Here is a 24684-nt window from a genome sequence, read left to right on the forward strand (position 1 = left end):
CTTGACGGGAGGTTGGCGCCAGGTAGGAGGTCGATGCAGCAGTCATAGGGTCGGTGCGGAGGTAGGGAGGGGCTCGGTCCTTTGAGAAGGCCTCTGCTAGGTCGTGATACACCTCGGGAACGTTGGAGAGGTCTGGGGGTGCTGGTGGTTCCCTGGGTGATCTGGTCGAGGATGGTTGAGCGGAACGAAGACATCGGGAGTGACAGGAGACGCTCCAACCAGAGAGACGACCAGAGGACCAGTCGAACGACGGGTTGTGGAGGGATAGCCAGGGAACCCAGAACCACCGACGCCGAGGACGCAGGGATAAGGAAGAGCTGGACCTCTTCAACGTGGTTCCCGGACAAGGTCAGAGTAAGGGGAACGGTACGGTGAGTCACCTCGGCCAATAAGTTGCCATTGATCTCAGAAATAGTCTTAGGTTGGGTCAATGGTGTCGTCAGGATGCCGGTCTGTACAGCGAACTGAGTGTCTATGAAGCTTTCGTCAGCTCCGGAATCCACCAAACAAGTAGTGGCAATGTTCTCCTGGCCCCAGCGAAGTTGGGCCTTTAATGACACACGGGTGGGTGCAGGACTGGAGATGGTCAGGCTCACCAGCACTCCTGCATGAGCTGGTGAGCCTAGGCTTTTGGGCGAAGTGTGCAGGCGGCGATGAGGTGACCCATTTGTCCACAGTATAGGCAGGCTCCCATCTGCCTCCGACGCTGGCTCTCCGTCGTCGAAAGACGAGTGCGGCCCAGCTGCATGGGTTCCGAATGGTTAGGAAGATCAGCAAAACCAAAAGGAAGAGAGGGGACTACTGGTGATGGGGTTAGAGAAGAACCTCGGGTGGTTAGCTTCAGTCGCCTGTCACGGTTTCGCTCCGTGAGTACTACCGTCTAATCGAATGGCTAATTCCATTAATGAATCGAGGTTGGGTGCGACATTTCGTGTAGCTAACTCGTCTCGTAATTCGTCATTTAATCCCCGTCGAAATATTGCCCGTAATGCTGAATCCCCCAACCACTCTCTACAGCTAGGATGCGGAAACTGATTGCAAAATCTGCGGCCGACGATCTTCCTTGGGTAAGGGACAGTAGCTGATTAGCAATATCACAGTTTTGAAAATTATGGTCAAATACCCGGGTTAGCTCTGTCGCGAATGTCCCGAAAGTATGTCCCCCCTATGATACCCGACTGGAGGAATGCAGAAGCCCACTGAGCAGCTCGACCCGTCAATAAGTTGACGACGAAGGCTATTTTAGCATGGCTAGTAGGGTAAGTAGCAGGCTGCAAGTCGAACACTAACGAACACTGGAACAAGAAACTAGCGCACTTGTTTAATTCCCCTGAAAAGTGTTCGGGTGTTGGGACAAACGGTTCGCAACTCGTGTGTGTGGTAGGAGCTACGGGCGAAGCGACAGGAGCTGGAATGGGAGCGGCGGCGAGTGAGGAGGGCACCGGCGGCCTAACGCTAACAGCTAGCTCCCGGAGAGCGGAGGCTACGTCGGTGAGCAATCCCTCATGCCGACGGATAGCTTTGCCGTGTGCGGCGAGCGCCTGCATAACCTGGTCTCTGTCTGCCGGGTCCATGGTTGGTCAGATCCAACTGTTATGCTTTTCCCTTTAAAGGGAAAAGCCGAGGACTTAGGCGTAGACCTGAATGCAGAGCAGGACAACCAGGTATCGATAAGACAGTATTTATTATAATAATAATAAATATATATATATATACGATGACAACAATAGCCGAACAGCAGTATACGTGATATGAATATATATATATATATATATATATATTTAACAATAACAATCTAGATATAAAATATAGATATAATTATAGGTATATATAGATATATATCAAACAACAACATGCGCTGTGTTAGCTAACGTGACAACGGGGACAGAGACTGTAACAGATTGAGTGTCCAGCAAACGCAACGTCGGCGTCCTCAACGACTCTTCGTGGCAACACAGTTCGTAACTGTTCCTCCAGGGAACGGACTCACTCGTGGTGACGAAGAGTGGAGTCGGGAAGCACACGAAGATCGGAGAAGAGCGATGAGGCGATGCTGGTGTGGAGACGACGACGGAAGTGGAGAAGAACAGGAGGAAGCGATTCCGGGGTGGAATGGAATCCGCGGGAGACTCCGTGATCCTCTCTCGGCAGGAGACGTGGTGACCTGAACAAGGACGTGAGGTAAGTACCAACAAAGTCAGGATTTCTAGCAGCAAAGAACGAGAAGTTACCAAGCGAGCGAAAACATGGATCTGACACCAGAAGACGCGAAGCTCCGCCTTATAAGCCCACGTGATCGCTGATCAGGAGCAGCTGGGCTGGAGCTGCACAGGTGGAAGTCATTCTGGTGTCATCAGGGAACTAGGTCAGCCACGCCCCCTGCAGGGTGGAGAGAGAGAGAGGAGAACGCAGAGTGGCAACGAACAAAACAACAACAATAGGTCTGTGGTGCGAATGTGGATCGTGACAGTTCAGATCATTTTATTGATTATGCATTTACTTGTTTTGTTTTTTTAAGAAACCAGTCAATTGCTCTGTGTACTAGTTTATAATAGTTGGTTAGTTATTCTCTTAGTGCAAACTTTAGGAGCTCATTTGCATATTAGGGATGTCCTGAATTTCAGGACACATTGTCTGTATTGCACCTCAGGATCCTTGGACAACGTGTCCATCATTTGGTAAGATACTTTATTGTCATTGTAGTTATACAATGAAACTGCACATGGTCTGTATTTATAAAGCTTTTCCAGTCTCGATGACCTCTCATAGCTGCTCTACACTACAGTTTTGCCATTCACCCATTCACACCTATTCACTAACACTTTCATACAGCGCATCTATCGCTCATCTTTCATACCCATTCACACACTGCCGTGGGGTTAAGTGTCTTGCCTGAGGACACATCGGCATGTAGACGAGCGGAGCCGGGAATCAAACCCACGACCTTCAAGATGAAAGCTACCATCGCTGCACTGTGCCAGCTGCTGTGTCTGGTAGCTCACCGACAAACCATCAGCAATAAGCAAATGCCCTCATCTGAAAATGGTCCAGGGTCAACCAAGGTTGATTAAGCCCTGGGTTGCGTCCTGCAGCCAACTCGGTGTCTATTGTTTAGAAAATGTCATGATCTATAATTTTTAATCATTTAAATAATTATATTTGGGACTCTGGAGGTCGTATCACTCGGCAAAGTGTGAAAAAAAGATTACTCACTCATGTTTTTGTGGTCCTCCTCAGTCTAAGTACAGGAGATAAAACACGCAATGTTGACTTCCGTGCTCATTGTGACGTCACAATGCGCTAAATTCCTGGAATTGTTGAGTTCTTATTGAGCTCTTACACAAACTTCCAGCCTCAGATGATTAGAATTAGAAGCGATTAGAAGAGATACTACTAAACAGAGCATTATGAACAGGGCTGTTTTGGCAGGGTGATTGAACTGCTGTGGTGCTTCATCCTTATGGTGTTTTGACCAAAGCATGTCACAGACATGTTCATTAGGATACCAGGGAACAAGGTAAACTTGGAGAAATAGGGTATAGTATGATCCCTTTAATTTATTCATCCTTTCTTTGGATTATTATAATAATAATAATAATAATAATAATAATAATAATAATAATGCATTTTATTTGGAGGCGCCTTTCATGACACTCAAGGTCATGAAAGGTAAACGGTTTTATTATGATGATAATAAAACCGTTTACAGTGTCATTTCAGCCAGACAACAGCCATTACTGTGCACATGCTACAGTATTGACAGAATCTAAGGTTGTTTACTGTCACCTGATTCTAATTCAACTCCCTGTTTATGCTTGATTCACCAACATGGTGGTAACTATGTTTGTCTGGTCTGATATGCTTGGATTTCTACGCTTATTGTCAATGTTTAGCAAAAGTCCTTTAAATGTTTCCTCAGTTTACTATGAATCACATCACTCTGCTATAGCAATTGATAACTGAGCGTGGTGGATGTTATATTTAGAGACTGTAAATCCTGCCTATACTTTCAGCACTCACATTTTTGGGTTCGCACTCAGGTTACCATCTCACACAAGTGCCTCCTTGTTTACCTTGAAACTGTGTTTGGCTCATTGACGTCCCATTCAGATGCAGTGATCCTGCTTATCCGGAGCCTAATAAATTCAGCTGTGTTTTAGTCGGTTAGCACTAAGGCACCTCCGTTTCATCCATCATGGAGCTTAACAACAGCCATGTCTTCAGCTGTTTCTGCACTGCTAAAAGCTTTTCATGTGAAACCTGCAGCCGTGCTGTGTGTGTGTGTGTGTGTCCTGAGGGGTGCATGTGTGTGTGTGCTTGTATGCTGAGCCTTGTGCGTGTGTGTGTCCTGGGGCCTGCAGCTCTCTTTCAAACCTCTTATCAGATGGATGTGTTTGATAACTCTGCTGCCAAGGATTTCCCATCTATACATAAACAGACCTTGAAACACTGGCAGGTTGCACCGGTGAAGGCACATCATTGAACTTCTTACATGTTTAGCAGATCTGTTTCACCGCTCTTATGTCTCCCACCCTCCCATTCAATCACCCTCGATGCTTTATTAAACAATATATACTCGGTGAGAGAAAAATGGCCCCATATTCGATGAATGTCTCTCGCTGACAGCAGCGCTTGTTTATTTAAACATCATTTGAAAAGGTGGAGAATGTGAGCGCGTAACTCACCTCCCCGACCGGATCAGTGACGTCTGCATTGATGTCAAGCTAACTAGCAGCTTTGGCTTGCCATTGTCTTGTGGGAATCAATCATCCATTTGCATAACAAGCCATCCTCATGACACCAACGCCTCCACAGATGTCAGGCCTGTGAGGGAAGTTGCTACATTTTTTTGATACAAACATTAACATTGTGGTTTTGGTGGAGTCGTCCGTGTTTGACGCAATGTCATAAACATGATTTTAGGACATGATAAGATGTTTTTTCATACTCGAGCTTTTGGAATTTTTTTGGGGTTCCTGTGAGCAAATCCGTCACTCTGTTACAACTAATCTTATACAAGTGGTAAAATTGTGTTTTTTTAGGATTGTTCTTTTGAACAAATAACACAAAATCTGCTAGTTCAGCACAATTACCAATAGAAGTGTTGTGGCTTTATATTGGAACAAGATGATATCAGATGTTGAATATGAAAATTAAAGTTCATTTATATTGTAAACCAACTAAGTTGTTTTAAAAGGATTTAAAAGTGGATTATTGTGCAGTGTATTGGTAATGTACTTGCATTGAACGGTTGTAAATGATGCAGTTACTATATAAGTACAATGCTACATAACGTATACATTTATTACTTTCAGTCAGTCCCAGTTTTACTTTTATGGCTGAATTGGTATTAGACCAATGTCAACACACCCGGAGACTCCTACATGATAAACTGTCGATGTCATAGTCTTTTCAACAATTATCCTTTACATCCTGACTCAAATGCCATCGACAATTACTTCTGGAAAGTGAACTGAGTGATGAAGCAGCCAAAAGCAGCACAGACTCAACATCTCAGTGTTTCACACAAGTCAAACAAGAGGGGGGAGGGGGGGAGTCATGGCAGCTCAAAGACTCTCTTTCATATTTGGTTGGAATGGTAAGTGGCCGTTGGTGCTCCCTGCTGTTTTACGTCACAGGGGAAACATCTTTATCAGGGCGTATATTATTCCAAAACACAGCATCCTGCATGGAAACCATCCCCTCTGTCCTCGCTCCGCCGGCCTCTCTGATAGACTACATTGCTTCTTATAAACTGTCCATGGTCCATAAATTGTGCAGCGCTGAGCATAACACTGCACAGTGCCGGCCTGCAGGGACATGCACGCTCATGGCCCCCGCCTCTCCTCGCTCCCCTGGCTGAGTTTTGCTTAGTAAATTGTGCAATAAGATCCCAGGGTTTTTGAGGAAAGATTGTTGTGAGGCAGAAGTTTAAAGAGTGAGTGAGTCAGTGAGTGAACTCGGAAAAATAAATATAAACATTCTGAATATCTCGTATATACTTGATACATATTATTAAATACTATCTGTCTGCCTGTGGTTCATACCATATAGATGATGTAAACCCCATTCTTCACCGCATATGCCATAGTGTTTGTTATATTTATAAATTCACAAGCTTTACTTATTTTAATTATTGCTGACTTAGCATATTGTCAGTTGGTAGATTAAGTGGCTCGTGACATCCGGTAAAAATTACAATGTCAAGGCCACTGTCATGCCAATTTTTTCAGATGCTACTTTGCATCCTGCCATGAGACGAGAGTTTGTGTGTGTGTGTGTGTGTGTGTGTGTGTGTGTGTGTGTGTGTGTGTGTGTGTGTGTGTGTGTGTGTGTGTGTGTGTGTGTGTGTGTGTGTGTGTGTCATTTTCAAGATAACACAAATACACAAATAGTCAACATGCGGTCTTTAAGAAAAGTGGATTGTTGGCATGTAAAATCATGTGCATTTCAGCTGAGACACTTCAATGACCACCAGTAAGATTTATGACTAAACGCTCCTTTTAAAAGAACACGCACGCACACACACAAACAATACAAAGCAACAAATCTTACTCCAGAAATAACATCTGTGTTGTGTTGAAGAGTTGAAATGAATGAACTGTCAGACCGCAGCAGTGGGGCAAGATTCTGACATCCAAAAATAAGAAAGAGACCAGTGGACAGAGAATAATTATTACATCACATCTAAAAGTGTAATCTGTAGGTCTGTAAACTAAAAAACTGAAACTCTCATTCAATTGGAGAAAAGTGTTAAATCACAATAAGCCAAATGCTATTTATATAATAGTGAGGTTGGTCCCATTACTTTATGCACATCCAAATTAAATCTGAACTGTTACTCTTCAATGACAAGGTCACTGGTGCTTTGATTGTTTCAGTTGCCCCTGTGCTCTCCCTCTATCTCTCTCTCCCACTCTCTCTCTCTCTCTCTCTCACACACACACACACACACTAAAGGCTGCAATTTGAGCAAACAGAGAGAAACCCAGATGAAGACACAAATTGTCATGGTTGGAGAGTGGAAAGCGGATGACAGGGTGAGAGCGTCTGGAGCTGACATTTCTCTTTACCCATCACTGTTGTGAGGCTGACGAATATGTGAGCTGGAGAGCACATAATATTCACAGCCTCTGGTGAGAGGGTAGAGAGGAGACTTTTGACAAAGTATTTCACTTTACCTGTTTACTTAAACAAAATTAAACATGCAATTACCCTTCATTTGAAAAAAGATTTAAGGAATTGTTTTTGTTTGTTTGTTTTGTTTTTAATATTAAAGCAATTATATAATCCAAATATAGGAAACAGTATTTTCCAGCTTGCCTTCATTATTAGTATTATTATTATTATAGTGGGAGGCTTATCTGGTTATTAAAGCTCTGCCTACAAATATTGACCATAACAGGCCATGCCGTTATTATTTAGAGGAAATGTAAAAATTTAAATGTGTATTTATTATAATAACAATAAAGGATATTGACAACAATAGTGTAATATAAACCTAACAGAGTTTTAAACTGATTTAGGGAGGAAAAAAAGAGTTGGAGTATAAGTACCATATAGGTGAATGCTGTTTTGCCCGCATGTGCATCCATGAATGGAATATTCTGGGAAATGTATTCTTCTAAGAAAGCTGGATCCTATACATGTTGTTCATCACACTTAAAAATAATGAATTAAATCTTTAGGATGCTTTCCAGCATTTATATCAAGCACTCACGCTGCCTTTGTGAACTATCAAGCTTACTTACTTACAATTCCCTAAAACACTCACAATCACCACCCAAAACACACTTCTGAGATGAGAGCAGAGAGGGGATTGTGTGATGAATGGGCTGAAGTCGCCTGCACATACAAATGAACTAATGAAAGACGTGGATCTGGGCCAATCATTTATCAGTATTGTTCCTGTGGCTGGAATTCAGCCCCTCATGCCCAAAGTCTGCACTTGCTGCCTCGCAGTTTGCTTTTGGAGGCCTGAGCAGTCCGTTTGTGCAGTCACTGCAATTAAAAGTCAACAACTGCGCATGAGCTAATTAATGAGGGCGGCTGCTGGCTCACACCTCAGACTGCGATGCCTTTTTTCTGCCTTTTCCCCCTGGATAATGATAATGAGTAATTGTGTGGAAAAAATAATAATGATGACCTTGCAAAAAAAGAATATTTTCATTTTGAGACTGTCAGACAGAATGACAAATTAAAATGTTCAGCCTCCTATTCCAGATAATCTAACCTCTCATTTTGAATGAAGGCACTGGCAGAGTGGTTATGCAAAGAGGAGCAGAAATGAGTATTCTACTCGGATCCAGCGTTATAATTAGGGCATCCACGACAGCAGGTGGCGTCGAGAGGTTAAGGTGGGCACGTGATCTTGTGTCTGAGATGTGGAGGAGGGGGTGGTTGCTATTGGATGCGGCCTCACAGGTGAGCTGATCCTGCGCTCTGCTCCTCTGGCCCTGTTTCCCTGCTGACTCTGCCAAGGTGACTTTTCAAAGAGAGAGAATGAGGAGGAGGAGGGGTTGAGGAAGGTGCTGACAGGAACATCTCTGGTGGTGAACCAGCCGCGGTTTGTTTCTCGCTGCCAGAGACCTGCGTCTCAACGCACGCAGCAACAGCCATATCAAGAAAAAAAAAAAAACACCAGCCAAAAAAAACATTGTTGTCCTTCCCAAACACCGACATCTCTGGTCACAAGCTGCAGTATCCTGCGGAGTATCTGCTTGTCCACAAACCAGACACTGTGTGTCTGTGTTTACCTGTAACCGGCCTGTGCGCGCCCTGAGCCACAGCTTGTGTCTGGCGCGCACTAGTACGCATGTCTCCAGTGTCAGGCCTACATATCCACGTTCAGAGACTATACCTGCTGTCAGCAGCTCCCCTTGGGCGCATTGGCGAGCAAAGGGTTATCTCCAAATTTGCAGAGCATCATAGCAGTTGCAGCCTCCCAGATTATGTATAATTTTATTTCATAAACCTATATGAATCCTGGATTTCTAAACTTTTTTATATAAATATGTGTATTATTTTCTTATATATAATCAACAGAATATATATCAAATCATCACATTCACACGACATTGCATCTTGCGCATAGTCCATGTGATATTTCAGATTATCCAAGCTAAATCCTTCACTTTGTTCCAGGGTATAAAACACACTGAGATAATATTTAATTTGTCAGCTCACCTTAAATACATCACTGCACGTCTCCTCTTTATTACGGACCACAATAAGGAGTTTGTATTCGTGTGCGAACTGAAATTGAAGGATGAAGAAAATTTAGTCTGCAGGGGAAACTGGACCGAATGACATCATACCCCCCGTGAAACAGGGCCATCTCCCACAAATGCGTCAGAATTCCAAGCTTTATAAAAGTCTTTCTGTTCATGGAACACGTATAACCGGAATCAGATTATGCTACCGTTTCGTCATCTGCATAATACGTTACATGTTACGTACTATGACGTCTCCAAAATGAGCGTAAAGCTGCTGTGCACTTTAATTCAAAATCTCGTTTTTCAGACTTAATGGAACTAATGGCATAATACTTAATCACGTTATACTTTCTCTCTTCCTCGTTTGCATTTCTATGTTTTATCTGCAGTGGCTTGGGGTTAAACAAATTAAACGAGCTGTTCCCTCCTCCTTCTCCTCCTCCTCCTCCTCATCGTCTTCCTCTTTTCTGTGAAATCTCAGTAGAGAGCAGACCTAACGTTCTGCATAGCCTGAACGCAGAGAGGCTGCAGATAATGAGAGCCTGGTTGCATTAAACGGACAAACAGCAATCCGGCTTCTCCTGACCCCTCGATGCTCCTCTCGGCTCCATTGATCATCCCCCCTTATGAGATAATGCAATTACAAACATCAATAAGGAGCTGCGAGGGGAATCATTATGTGTTGACAGTGATAAATGATGCTGCAGAAAATAGCGGCTTCTTCTCAAACAATCCGTGCGCCCAAGGGGCTTTTGAGGGCCGGGGCCCCGTCGCCAAGGAGACAGATGACATCCAAAATGGCCCCAGCTCAACAGTCTCCCTCTCTCTCTCTCTCTCTCTGTGTGTGTGTGTGTGTGTGTGTGTGTGTGTGTGTGTGTGTATCTCCCTCTCTCTCTCCACCAACAGATTTTTGTTTTTCTCTCACTCCCTTCCTCTTTTTCCCCCTCCTCTTTTTGTTTCAAACCCAGCTGCCATGCGACCTTTGAAGGTGCAGTTTTTGGGAGGGGGTTTGCAAAGTCTGTCCCTGTCATGTTCGGATGCTGCAGTTCCTTTTTTTTTGTATTGATTTCATAAAACCCCATGTATTGACAACACATGTCATCTATGTGTCGGCTGTTTCCTGTGCATTGTTTTTTCGAGTTAGAGACAATGAAAGTTGAATATTGGAAGGTGGGATCACGTGATTGCATATATAGGCCCATAATGAAGCCTGACCAATCTGCACATTTAATGACCAGCGTTTAACTTCTGGCTCTATAAAAAAAATAATTTATTGCACCTTGATCTAACCTGTGGTTTTTATATAATTTAATCTCAGTCATCAGAAACATAAGACATCCACTTTTTTTTTATAAAATACAATATCAGCAAGGACACGTGACTATGGTAAATCATATCCGACGTGTGTGTATAAAATGCGTATGAATACAGCATGGGATAAAAACAAACCTAGTTACAAGTGAAGTATTCAGTCAACACACATTTTGCCTAAAGGCCCCATGCATCCAGCATGCAGTGAATCGGTGGTTAAAATTAATGAGGTTACACACATAATTGCCACTGAGATTTGTCAGGGCTTGTGCTGTAGTGTTGCACAGAACACGAGGCGCGCAGTTACGTGTCCAAGTTCCCAGTTTTCAGCCACAAAGACGCACAAATATCTGCCTTGTGTTGTGTGAGTAGGAGGACAGGCCTGTCCGGGCACCTCCACTGCTCTGGAACACATTTCTGCTTCATTCATTACAGTTCACTCCGCGGTCAGTCGGTGTGTGTGCGCGCGTGCATGTAGTCGGGTGAGTGCATAGGCCGCTCCATACCATCATTAGTGAATTCCAACTATAAGCCAAACTTCATGCAATTCCGTGCGTAAGATCTCAGATTTTTTAAAAACTGCTCAAGCACGCAAAATGTGGGTCAGCTGTAAAATGAATAAAAAAAATAAACAAATAAACAAGCAGGCACAAAACAAAAGTTTTCAAAACACAATACACTTTTCACTCTTCTTTTAAAATACGTCTTATTTATGAATTAACAGTTATTTGTAAAGAACTGTTAGACCTACAGTTAGTCTACATGTATAAAAGCTCCAAAAAAATAATGTTATTTCACTGACTGAACAGATTCAAAGATGTATTAATTCCAATGGACTGATGTCACTCATGTATTAATACTAAGATAAACAAAATGTATTGAATGAAAATACATTAAAAACAACAAGAACATGTTATTATATCAGTTACAGAAATGCCCAAATCTTAACTTGTGATTATGGGGAATAAAATAATAATATAAAATAATAGTTCTTAAAAACAACAACTTTTTTTGTCTTTTGCTGTGCAATCTGTTGCAGCAACACATTCTTTTAAACTCGTCTTGCGTTGTTCACAGTGTTTTGCTGCGTTTTGCGTCCGTGCGTAAAAGAAGGAATGGTGCTGTGCGCCATCTCCAAATGTCCCTGGCCCGGACAGTTACCAGGCCTCCCTAAAGAGGGCAGTCAAGTATGGGCTTTCTCCTCCTGTCTCCACAGCTCCCAGCGGCCACGGGCTCAGGAATTCACATTTCACAGCCTCGGATTTTCCATCCGCGGTGGTGGAGAGGAGAAGCAATTAAAACGTCGCCTGGGTTTTTTAAGAGCGTGTCTTTTCACCGTCTCCTCCTCCTTCTTCTTATTCTTCTTCTCTTTTAGTGTAAATATCATTCAATTCTGCAAAGGCAGTAAAAACACAATAGTTGCGCGGAGGAGAGATGGAGGCGGAGAATGGGGAGAGTATTGATTTATACGCGTATATTGTCGTGGATAAAACAGAGTCTCTCTTGTTTGCTGCTTTGGAGAAAGAGAACAAAAAAAACAAGACAGTGACTTTGGGATTCAGAGCTGCTCACTGAAATGTTTTAATCAGACTGAACTCAGCTCGGCGCGTCTCAGTCGGCTCAGCCTCTGCCTCCTGAAGTGCAGTGTATCAAGGGAGACGACATCGGCTGCAGAGCGGAACCCTTTGACTGCGGGCAACAAGGCGTGAGGGAGAACAAATCTCCCCATTTACATGTTTGTAGCACTTTTACCTAAATTAATTTTAATGCTAAACGAAGGATAATTCGTTTTCTTGCCGAGCTCATCTTGTGTCGCTTCCCAGCTCCACGTGTGAGACAATTACAGCATTAAGTATGCATTAGCTGTACCCATTATCTACAGCAATGGGCTGAAGGTTAACTTAAGTGCACATTCCTTCGAGTCTAAATTGATCTATTTTCTTCAGTGGACATTTGTTGACATGTAAATATGTTTGTTTACAGCATCCCCTCGTCCAGTTATTTACTTTTTTTTAATTCAAACCACTTCACCACTAGTAATAAGTACGTTTAAAAAGTTCTATACAGGCATATGATGGTAGACTATAGTTGTGATTCTGTTACTTGAAGAAAAAAAAAAGTATTTATTTACGACACAGATGCACGTATATACCCTTCTAAATAAAAGCATAAGAAGCAAGACGTCTTCAAGGGAATTTTAAAAGATGTGCGTTATACATGTTTGAAGCAATGGGTAATGGATGGTTGGAAGGATTTATGCACACACATGACTGTCACACTGACACACACACACACACACACACACACACACACACACACACACACACACACACACAGTCTCTCACTTTCCGGGTGACTTTTACATTCTCCCCTGTCTGTTGATCAGTATTATATCATGAATCAATCACTTTAAAAATCATGTTGAAATCAATGTGGATTGTGGTATATGTGGTGTTATGTCATAGCCTCTGCCTCCATAAAACTCTGTGTGGATGTTGTTTCTATTGGAGATGCGAGGGCTCAGAGTTGTGACATAAAACACAAATGCCCTCACTCATGGACACAGTGAGACACAGGAAACGTCATGTTTTCAGGACACACACACACTTAGTGTAGTTTCCCATCCACAGTGATATTTGTTTTTTAGATTGTTAGTGAGCATTACTTGAATCATGTCTGTTATAGCCATGTTGAACCCTACATTGCAGTTCTGTCGTTCATTTGAGTATAATATGCAAAATGTTAGTATATCAAAAACAGTTTCTAACGTTGTCATTATGTCTGGAGAGTCAAATAATTTTCTACATCAATAAAAAAAACTTTCCACCAGTAGAGGAACATTTAATAAACTGATATGAAAATATCTTAAACCCACCAAAATTAGAGTTACAAGGTGTAGGCACAGCAACAGTAATACAATTAGCTGCACCCTGTATATGAATGTGGATGGGCTATGCATACTGTACAACGAAAAAACAAACAAGCAGACAGACAAAAAAAACAAAAAACACCAGGACATTTGAATTATCATCACACTCTCTCTTACCATCCAAATAAAAGCTTGCCAGAAATGACAGACTGATCGTATTGTCCATTTATTAAATTGTTTTCTTTTAAAAATCGTGATTTAATATGGGGGGAAGGGGGGGTCAGAGTTGATGATGGAGACGGCACACACATAGTGTGGAAAGAAACCAGGAAAAACAAAACAAAAAAAGTTCACATCCTTTTTTTAAAAAAATCTATTAGAAACAACATAATATGCAGAACAATACAATAGCATTTACAATACTTAAATTCCCAGTCCGTGTGAGAGTCCAGCATAATTTTACAACAGTATACAGTATATTTTCTTTCTCCACTCACTTCCCAAACTAGGGTTTGATATAGTTATAGTTTTAATTTCTTTTCTCTTGCTTTACCTCTTCCCATGTTTCAATCTGCTATATTTTTAAAGGGCACCTCTTTTGCTTTGTTAGTGTCCTGTCAGATACAGACATTGGCTTCTCCTTGGTCCAATTCCATCGTCCCAAAGAGTGGAGTGCTCTTCGCAGGAAGTCTCTTGTGTTTGCCAAAGAGTCTAGAAAATATCACCAAGTGCCACATTTGCTGAAAGTACAGGCAGAGGACCCAGTGTGTCTCTCGTGTGTCATCTCAGTCGCAAACACTTTCAATGGAGGAATCCATGTGAAAGTAGTGGCCGGCAAGAGGGGAAAGTCGAGTGCCCACCAGAGAGGAAGCAGGGGTTTGTCTGGGACACGGGTCGTCTGAGTTTGGTGTGATTTGATCTTCTGTGAAGCACCGTCACTGGATACATAGATTGAAGGCAGTCATGGAAGGTTCCCATGTTGCAGATGGCTGAATAAAATGCTGTCTGTTCTTGAATGTTGACATAAGGGTTGCTGTTTGTTGTCGTCGTCTAGAAGTCGTTGTCCCGTTCCCATGCTCTGTAGGCCTCTGTGAGACAGGTGATCCCCATGTTGCCTTTCAATTCTGTGCAAAGAGAAGAGGAAAATAGTTCGTAAATGATCAGTTCTGCAAAGATACATGAGAGAATTCACATTTGGCACGCAGATTGGATCCTGCTGCGCACATCAGGGGGAGGATTTTGTTTCAAGCTTCAATCCAGGAAGTTACACACTCCTTCATAGGTTGAATGACATTCAGAGTCAACTACCTATAAAGCTGAACAAATTAAAACGTCCATTAGATGTTTAAGCTCGTAGCAGGTTGGGCTATTGTCTCTAACACTAGGGCAGAAAGCATTTAACTGCATATGAGTTAGATATCATTAATCATTCATTAAATACAACAATTGATCACACTAGACTTCAGAAAGCAGACTCTCGTGTTACAGACTGATAACCCACAAACATGGCAAGACCTGTTAATAATACCCTGGAGGAGCAACACAGTCTGGAAACTGCAAACCCACCATCGTGTTAATCTCAGTCAGAATACAGACTCTTGTCTGCCCTTCACTAAGACTGTGTGGATGTTTGAGAGAGAGAAAGAAGGCATTGGAGGGTTTAGTGAGTTAATCCTCCGCCCTCAGTAATGCTACTTTAACAGTAGGAGAGAACTTAGAGACCAAACACACACGATCAACTTGAAATGATACAGAGGTCCAGTCCTTAACATTTTCTGGATAATCAGCTTAACAGGACTACAGGGAAACTTAAAATTAGCATTGGATTTACTGTTTTTTTTCCCCTTCTTCTTACAGTCGGCATTTAGCTAAACAAATGTTTGTGTCAGAAAAGATCCAGCCTCATAAATTCAAATGACCTTAGTTGTCACATCAACCAATACATATTTAAGTGATGTAACCTGCACATGCCTTCAAATCTCCCACTACAATGAAAAATGATGCACAGAAATCCATCTTCACCCACTTCTCTCCATGCATTCCTCTATTTAAGGCCAACAATAGCCACCATCCATCTCTGAAGGTGGAAAGTCACTGCTGAAAAGCCATGGCCATTGTTGTCAAAACCAAAGAGGAGAGGTGAGGCTCATGGTCGCCCGTCACCTGAGAGTGCCTGGGGCCCATCCACGTGTTCACCGCACACAAGAGGAGCACAACAGATGACACAAAGGCAGAAGAAAAGGACAAGGCGGAGCAGCAGGATGAGGACAATGGAGAAGTAAAAAGCAAGGACCTTTGTTTGTTCGTTCCCTCATCCATCAGTTTCACCTGCGCTACTAAGCTATTATGTGGGCTGTGCTAGCGTAATTTAGCTTGCTTTCAGTGAGAGAGGTGGTAGAGGTTACATATCTCTGTGGACCTAATGGCATTACACCTGTGACCTTTCTATTGTGGGACAGAACCTGTAGCACCACAACAAGCTGAGTCATTAGTGACGCTAGCGGCCCGTGCCCATTGTTAATGCACTGATCCATTACATTTTCATACAGTATTAAATGTCTGTAAGGGTGAATTCCAATTCCTTGCTTAACCCTAGATCTTAACCCTCAATCTCAAAAATGCGCGCCCCCACTAGTGCAAGTGCTGTCCCGATTCTCAGAAAAATTAAGTTGAGGGGCGAGTTTAAGGGCTGTATCGCCTTCAATATTGAGATTTTCCGAGACCACTCTTGGGAGCAAGGGCTACCCAGAATGCTTTGCGTGTTTTGACATAACAAAGATGGCGGTGAAAGCAGCTAAACAGGTACACTACAAATTAAGTATTTTCTTTGTTAATAGAGATGTAAAAATTATCAAAACCATTGTATTAGCTTAGTTTAGGCCCATATTATGGATTACTTACGTCATTGTTGCGTAACATTTATCTTTATTTTACGATCGTTTGTCAATAGCCGGCCGGTGCGGACAATCGATCGTTTGCTAACGTTTCCTTTTTAATAAGCCGTGGTGTGTGGTAACTGTCAGCTGAATATGTCCGTGGTTGTGGTATTTGTAAGAGTATCATCTTATAACTAACTGACAACCTAATAACTTGACTGACAAACGGATCGTAATAAATAATTGTGACGTAAATGTGTTCTTCTACAGACTGGACGCAGCTTTCGCGTTATTCTGCCCCCCACAGTCTGAAGACGTATCTGCATTTAAGGGGTGTCCCATTTCTAAGTGACAAAATAACGCCAGTTAATATTAAGGGTTGAGCTTGAGGGTTAAGATTGAGGGTTAAGATAGGACTTGGAATTGGCCCTAAATAACATAAGCATGTTGTATGTTGTGTTGTTGGCTAGCATTGTTGCCCCACAGCAAGACAGTCATTGGTTTGGATCCTAGTTTGACCGTGGTGGTTCCAGCCCCCCGCGATCCTTATGTGGAGGATAAAGCAATGGAAGTCACAATTTAAATGACGAGTGACTAACAACCCTTTACAGTCAAAAACAATCCAAAACCCAAACATCCAAGGGTACATTGGATTGCTACTTGGATTTTTTTTTAGGGTTTTTGGCAAATTACAAGAACATCAAGGTTGGAGTAAAAGCTTCACATGCTTGAAGGGACATACATTGCTAGTACTTTTGTTTTTCACTTAATAAGCCAATCAATACATTGAGCTTTAGGCCTCCTTTCTTATTCTCCAAGGGGGATTCCAGAGGGACCAAATCAACAGGGACACACATTCACACACACAATACAAGGGGGTACTAAATCCCCATCGGGAACTGTTTTTTTTTACCCAATGTTCGTTAATAGAAAAAGTTCATCCAACAGAAAGAGGAGTTAAGGGTAGGGGGTGACAGTGGGAGGAAGAGGTGGTGGGGGGTGAGGGGAGATCTTGACCCCTCAGCAGAAGGTTAACAAATTTGTGCTTAATGATTTGAGCAATGAATGCTGGGACAAAAGGTCTCCAGCCGAGAGCAAAGGGGTTACTCGCCGCGTCCACTCAAGCATTTTTCCCGACATTTTGGGAAAAGCTCTGAGTGGAGAGGTCCAGGAAAAATCCATATGCTCTGCGCCATGATTAATTATTCCCCGTGTGGTAACTATTGTCCTGAAACTTAAAAAAATACAGTTTTCCAGGGTCACCGCAGGCTAATTCTGTGGACGAGGGAAAGCAGGATGGAGGAAGAGGGGAAAGGGGGTAAGGGTCATTCGAGAGTCATTTTCGCTGCTATCAAAGGCTGGGCTCACTTCTGCTTGACTTGCTGGGCTTCATCTCTGCTGACAGGTGTATTGTTTCGCAAGGGGATATAAGCTCTGTAATCATCATTGGGTGGAAAGCATACACTCTTCACTAAGCAGGACTAATTGGCTTTAGTTTTAACTAATGTTGCAGTGTGACTGCTAGGCACACCTTCTGTATCAAGGATGAGCACTCCCCGGCAAAATAACCGCTCATTTTAGCCCGGCGGTAACAAAAACTCAACTCTGCTAATGAAAATTGCTTATAAAATATAATGAACCTGTGCTCTCTTAATCAAATAAGATAACTGTTCCAACCCCCCTCCTGTAATAACCTATTAATTTAATTGGTCATGAAAGAATATAACACATCACTTACATTTAATTGACCTAGAAAGGAAAGTAGCAATTTGACGGAGACGAGCTAGCAGCTAGTGGTGACTAGCTGATGAAGCTGTAAAGAAACGATTAGTCGCAAGGAAGACATGTTTCTGTCACCATCTCTCACCCAGCTTCATTTTTCTTCCTTCCTTCCTTCCCTCCCTCCTTCCCTCCTCCCTTTTGTCATTTACTCTTTTCTCTCAAGCCATCTCTTCATCCGCCCCTCCCTCTTGATGTCTACCCCTCTTTTTTTTTCCACCGCTGTCTACTCGTCTTCCCTGTGCTTTACCCGTCTCGCAGAGGATTCCTCTGGTGGCCCAATTACGAGATTCAGCAGTCAAATTGAGGCTGTTTAAAGCAAGGTCTGTTGGGAAGGCTAGCAGCTGCTGAAAGAGGCTGCTTGGACACAGTGAACCAGCCCTCATGTTTACACACTCGCACACATAAACACAGACGCACACACGCCTCATTCTGAAAACACAGCCTTTCTATTACCATGTCTCCCTGCATTTCAAACCTGAAAGATGCCATTCGATGGGAGATTTTTATGTTTTTTTTGCCTTTGTTTTGGTTGTAGAGATTTGTAATGGAAAAAAAAAATGGTGGTATATTTTCATCGTGACATGCACACATACGCACGCACATTCTGTGGAGGGTTAATGGTCCCTATTTTTGTAAACCGAATAAGTCAAATCCATTGGTCACACCTCTGGTGATGGCATATTTAATTTGGATCTAGTCAATTAGGCCCAGCTAAGCTCCATACCCTGCTGGCTATGTCCTCCATTTTGCACTAGTTTGTGTCCCCTCCCTGTGCCAGGAGTAATCCTATTACCATACACGCACATGCACATACACACACACACACATATACAGTTAAAGACACACTCAATTGTACACGAGTACACACCCACACATGGACAAATGTATGTATTTCACATGAATGTTTCTGTGTGGTATATATGTATGCACCTATATAGGTATACACACATGGTGTACAGACAAAGACATATGCTCGCTCGCTCTCTCTCTCTCACACACACACACACACACATGAAAACAATGATATTTCACTACAACCGGTCCTGTAGCTACTTTATACACTCTGTGCACCATGACAACACCAAGCCTGTATACATCCAGAATTATGTGGGAGTCTATTTGGCCCTGGGGCAAGAGAGAGGAAGGGAGGGGAGGGGAGGGGGGGAGAAAGAGAGGGACAAGCAGAGAATTAAAGAGAAACAGAAAAAAGGTGTTTGTGAAAGAGAGAGATGGTGAGAAAAAAAAACACACAGAGGGGGTGAGAGAGTTAGCATTAGAAAGACAGAGAAAAAGAGAGAGAGAGAGAGAGAGAGAGGGGTGGTGGTGGTGGGTGGACTCCTCTCGCTGGTTAGTATGTGTATTAATGTGGCTCATGCATCAACAGAAACCTGGCAGATTTATGACACTTAAGGGGCACTCACTTCTCTCTCCCCTTCTCCTTGCACCAGCGACGACTGCTTACATTTTTGCCAATCAGTCTGTTGCCACGGCAACGTCCTACCTAACCCCCCCACCCCCCACCCCAGTCTCCCACCCCATCCTTGCCTTCTTCTCCCTGTCATCACTCCTCTACTCTCTTTTTTTTGTTGCCCCGTTTCCCTTCTTTCTCCTCTCATCTGTTTGGCACATACACAAACCAAGAATAGTTTTGTAGAGATGCGCGCGTCAAACACTCTCAAGTTGACTCTCAACTCAATCATTGAGATTTTTGAGAAATTTTTCGTGACACTCAAACCATATTGTGTAACAGATGTTTTCATTTGTAAATTGTATATGAATGAGTGCATGCACCATTTGTTTGCCCCTGTCTTCTCCCGTTCTCATTTTTTGAAATCCTGAAATCCACCCTGTCCTCCCTGATATGCAGGATGTTTAGTCCTGTAGTTACTGGATAAGTGAGAGCTACACACACACACACACACACACACACACACACACACACACACACACACACACACACACACACACACACACACACACACACACACACATACACTCTCTCTACATACACAGTTACAAGGTTGTGATCAAAGGCTCTTATCACCAGACTGAGGGTGGGAGAGTTACAGAAAGAGAGTGTAACAGAAAAATCAGTATAGGAGGAACAAAAGCCTGTCTGTACCAACAAATTAGATTCAACGCAGAGGATGAAGGTAAATTTAAAAAAAGAATAATAATAATGATAATAATAATAATAATAATAAATAAAAGTTTGGAAATTGGAAATAAGCTCTTAAGAGCAGATCCACAAAAAGTACATGTATTTGAATCATGTTCTGTAATCACTTGAAAGATCCAAATTCAAAAATTATGTGTACATGCTTCTGCTTAGCTGGAAAGTTAAAGACATCTTTCATTGCCAGAAGTCAGAATGTTTAGATTTTTACTTACATCCTCTTTTGTGTTGCGACTGGTTGGACTGGGAGGAGGCTACATGTAGTGCCACTGACCTTCCATGCCCATGTTCATGCCCATGCCACCCATTGGTCCTGAGAGACACACAGTAAAGTGAACTTAAATGCAAAATCATAGTAAAACAGTTTAATATGTATAGAATCGGACTATGTTTATTCAGGAGGAAAAGAAATGCTCATGAGCAAAGTGGCAAAAGTCTAGGTGTGGAGGGTGAGGTTGTGTGGTGGACTTGAGGTTTAAGCAGCCTGGCAGTTTATCCAAACCTGCTGACTTCGAGTGGAGGTTGAGATAGGGTTAGAGACTTGGGAGAATCCCAGAAAACAGGGGATAGAGGAGGAGGAGAGGAGCTTAAGGACAAACTCTGGGATTAGACCTGATGGCGTGAGAGAGGGACTGAGTGCAAGGGAGTGAGGAGAGAGAGGCGATGGTTGTGTAATGTGATTGACCACACCTGTTCTGTTTTGTGTTTCAAGGGAGGGGGAGGTGTGTATGTATGTGTGTACATTATGTGTGTCTGTGTGATGACTGTCTTTATCACTATGTTTGAGGGTGCACGGCCCAGCTTACACTTTAAACACAAGGTTGCTATACAGCTTCCACCGAATCCATGTCTGTTCTCTGGCAGAGTAAACTGGTATCATGGCAGATACTGTATCAATCACCTTGACATCTATAGATGTCTGTAGACGATGAGAAAATGTGAGTAAAGAATAAAATAGGAGAAGATGGTGACTCCATGTGAGGAAAGCATCAGCGGTGAGATTCATTAAATGGGGAAAGGGAGGGAAAAAATGCATGAAATTGACTAATGACAGCAAGGGAAGAAAAATGGGAAGTGCAAGGTAGGAAAGAGAGGGACAGACATGCAGAGAAAGCCTTACCAGGTGGTCTGATTCCCATGTGCTGTTGGCCGTCCATGACGAAGCCCCCCATCGGCTGGCCATCTGGATTGTAGGGAGCTCCTTGACTTACTGTGGATGGAGGAGGAGACAGAGGGAGGGATGGAGGGAATCGAGGGAGGGGATGGAGTGGTCAATTAGTGCTTTTAATTAAGGCTCAGTGGCCGAAGCAGGGTCATCTGTTGGCTGGTGCACGCACAAGGAGCCACCGTTGTTTTTCAACGTCACTGTGCCCCGTGTTTCAGCAAACGGCTTTTCAATGTAATCCCCTGGTCAACTTTAAATGCATCAAAATGCTCTTACAAAGACTGGACCGAACAGGTTAAACCAAACCAAGTAGTTTTTACAAAACATCGCTTCTAAAATGCAATTTGAACCATCTGGAACAACAATGTTGTCGTTTTTTTTACTATGAACAATCAATAGATCATGTTAAGAGGCCTTAAATTATCTTGAAGTTTTGCTTCTAATGTAAAAAATCATCTTGTTCAACAGACTCTGAAGATATTGTACAGTTTTTCTGTTTGATATTTACACTTAGTTGAATATATTAACCCTCTCTGAGACTCTTTTATGTTCTGTGCATAATTTTATGTTGTATCAGAATTTCAAATTAAGTTCTGACTGGCTTACCAATAAGATCTGTTTTAAAGATGGAACATCTAAGATATGAGTTTTTCTCATAAAGTGAAGAAAGAGCATTTAGTGAGTAGAAATGTTTGCCATACTGTTTTGTACTAGTTTATACATACATACACAAACAAAATGTGTTTCATGCAGTAACTGACAAGTTTGACTAAAATGTATTCCCTTTAATCTCTTTTCAAAATACTTCTACTCCTATTTAGATGTGATTATACACAATAGCAAAAGAACAAGACGTCAAAGCAAATGCTCCACTCAGTTTTCCTTTGTGACAACAATATGTAATTCTTGCTGAATGACCTGCAAATCTACTCCTTCTTAAATGCTTTATTTAATAAATACTGCTTAGGGCTGAGCAGCAACTATAAGTGAAACCTGATAGGGTTCCTATTTTCGCTTGCCTCCATTGTCCTGCCCTCATAGAAATCCACTTACCTTCGATTTAGGCTGTTTGGGGGTCAGTCAAGCAAAAGCAAGAACTCAGCCCCACTGAATGCCTTTGAACTTTACTGCGCCCCTAATGCCACCCTGACCTCTGACCCCTATTACAGGTAATAAAGTTTACGGCAGTCCAAACCAAGCCATGCACCAGGGGGACCGCTCACTCACTCACTCACTCCCTGAAACACTCACGAATAGGGTTGAGGTGGGGTGTCAAAGAGTGTTGAGGGGGGTGGGTAAAAACAGGTCTGGAGCCAAAAAGCCAAACAACGGTCATCCAAAAAAAGAAACAAGTGTAGTTCTCTTTATGTTTTGGTTTGAGCCAGGGAGGAAGGGTTGAGTGGTATTTTTTTTTTCTTTGGTGGGAGGGGTTAAGAGCAAACTTCACTTCAGTTCAGTTTGTTTATGGATGACGACAAATAAACCAATTTGTCGTTAACGTATTTGTGAAATTATTATATTTGATAATTAATAGAGCTTCTCACCCCAAATGGCATATCAAAGTTGATTAATTGTTGCTGTTAATGTTGTAACATTAATGCTGTAATGAAGGGGGCAGCCCCTGGAGCTTTGGAACATTCCAGGATTGAGGGGGGGGGGGGGGTCTGTCCTGTATTTACCAGCTGAGAGGCCTCCAGGTGCATGGAGTGTGGACGGCTTTCGCCTGCGCGACTTGAATACAGTTATTATAGGAGACTTGCCTGCACGGTTTGACTGGTCGATCATGGGCTGGACTATTCTTCTCCTCGCGTTAATGAACCTGAATAAAATGAAGAGAAACGGGAAGGGTATGGATGGGAACAGGGAGGGTGGAGAAGAGACAAAGAGGGAGAAAATCAGTCAAAAAATGCTGACTCAGACTTTGGAAATCCTGGCACTCATCATGAAAACAAACACATTGCAAAACCAGACTCTTTCTCCCAGCAAACCATAACAGTAATATGGAGAAATGATTCACATATAAGCAACCCTGAGCTCTGCTAAAGCCTCTATAGATCCACAGCGAAAGTCACATCTTAATAACCTTAACAAATGAGGCAGTTGTCTTTGAAAAAGCAGCAACTCCTCGACTTGTACAAGCTTGCACAGCCATAGTGTACACAAAGTCGCATCGACCTAAACAGTGAGGTCTTTGAGGGGCGAGGCTTAGTCGGGATTTTCTCTCTCTCTGCCTGTTTGAAACATGTCGATCCATTTTGCTTTGTTGGAGATGTTCCATCTCACAACGAGCTGAGATTGCTGACTGTTTAACACACTTGGCAGTGTGGGAAGTGTTGCTGACGGAAACATGTCACGTCGCCACTGGTGCAAGGCATTGTTGTGGGTGATAGTCAGTTAAGACAGGTGACCATGTGTTACAGCAGGAGCTTTTTATAGTCATGTGTGTGTGTGTGTGTGTGTGTGTGTGTGTGTGTGTGTGTGTGTGTGTGTGTGTGTGTGTGTGTGTGTGTGTGTGTTTGTGTGCACGTTTATGTGTGTGTGCTCACAGGAGCAGTACATATAGCCTTGGACCAACCCCTTCACCCTGTGACCTCCAATAAAAGCACACGGTCAGGCCATTTATTGCACACACTAGCACACACACACACATACAAACACATACAAACACAAACAGGGTGATTTACCTATATTTAAATCTGATGCTTGCTCATTTTCAAATACACACACACACACACACACACACACACACACCCACACACACACACACACACACACACACACACACACACACACACACACACACGCACACACACTTAATCTCTCTCCCTTCAGTTCACACACATTCACGCCCTGGCACACACTGGCCCAGCTAGTGCTCTGGCCTTGCTCAGCCTGACCCCTTGTGAAATGACCCTCTGACCTGTGATGACCCTAAGGAGAGACGGCTTTTGGGGCTTCTGACTTGATTTATGTGTTCCTGCTGTTGCCCCACCGGACACTTCTATTTCATCTCTGAAAAGGGAGCATTAGCTGAACTTTAAGGGAACAATGGCCCTGCTACCCTTCTGAAGCTGCAAAAAGGAGCATTTAAGGGGTCAAGGGAAAAAAAGGGAAGGATGAACAGAGACAAAAAGACTCTAGATGGTGCATCTGTTTGACTTTTAATTGGAGAATTGAATCCTCCCGTTTTATATCACTTTAATATATGCTCGGTAACTGGTTTTATTGTGCTCCTCTTTTTTCTGCTTGCTATCTATCCTGTATCAATGTCTACAAGCAAGGCTGCAGGG

General features: G+C 42.8%; 1 protein-coding gene across 2 annotated transcripts in view; it reads right to left on the reverse strand.

The window, feature by feature from the left end:
• Positions 1–13605: 13605 nt before the first annotated feature.
• meis1b (Meis homeobox 1 b) overlaps positions 13606–24684 on the reverse strand; it is a 77492-nt gene continuing 66413 nt past the window's right edge. Inside the window, exons 10-13 of one of the 2 annotated variants that reach the window (XM_083897602.1) lie at positions 23155–23213; positions 21350–21439; positions 20445–20542; positions 13606–14519 (exon numbers count right to left, since the gene is read on the reverse strand). In XM_083897602.1, the coding sequence (XP_083753728.1) occupies positions 20484–20542; positions 21350–21439; positions 23155–23213 (208 nt within the window). In that variant the 3' untranslated portion in view covers positions 13606–14519; positions 20445–20483. Of the gene's footprint in view, positions 14520–20444; positions 20543–20750; positions 21440–23154; positions 23214–24684 lie in introns of those variants that run through there. The other variant, XM_083897601.1, reaches the window with a different exon arrangement.

Source organism: Microchirus variegatus, assembly GCF_963457635.1.
Source record: "Microchirus variegatus genome assembly, chromosome: 11".
In the NCBI taxonomy this organism is placed as follows: Eukaryota; Metazoa; Chordata; class Actinopteri; order Pleuronectiformes; family Soleidae; genus Microchirus; species Microchirus variegatus.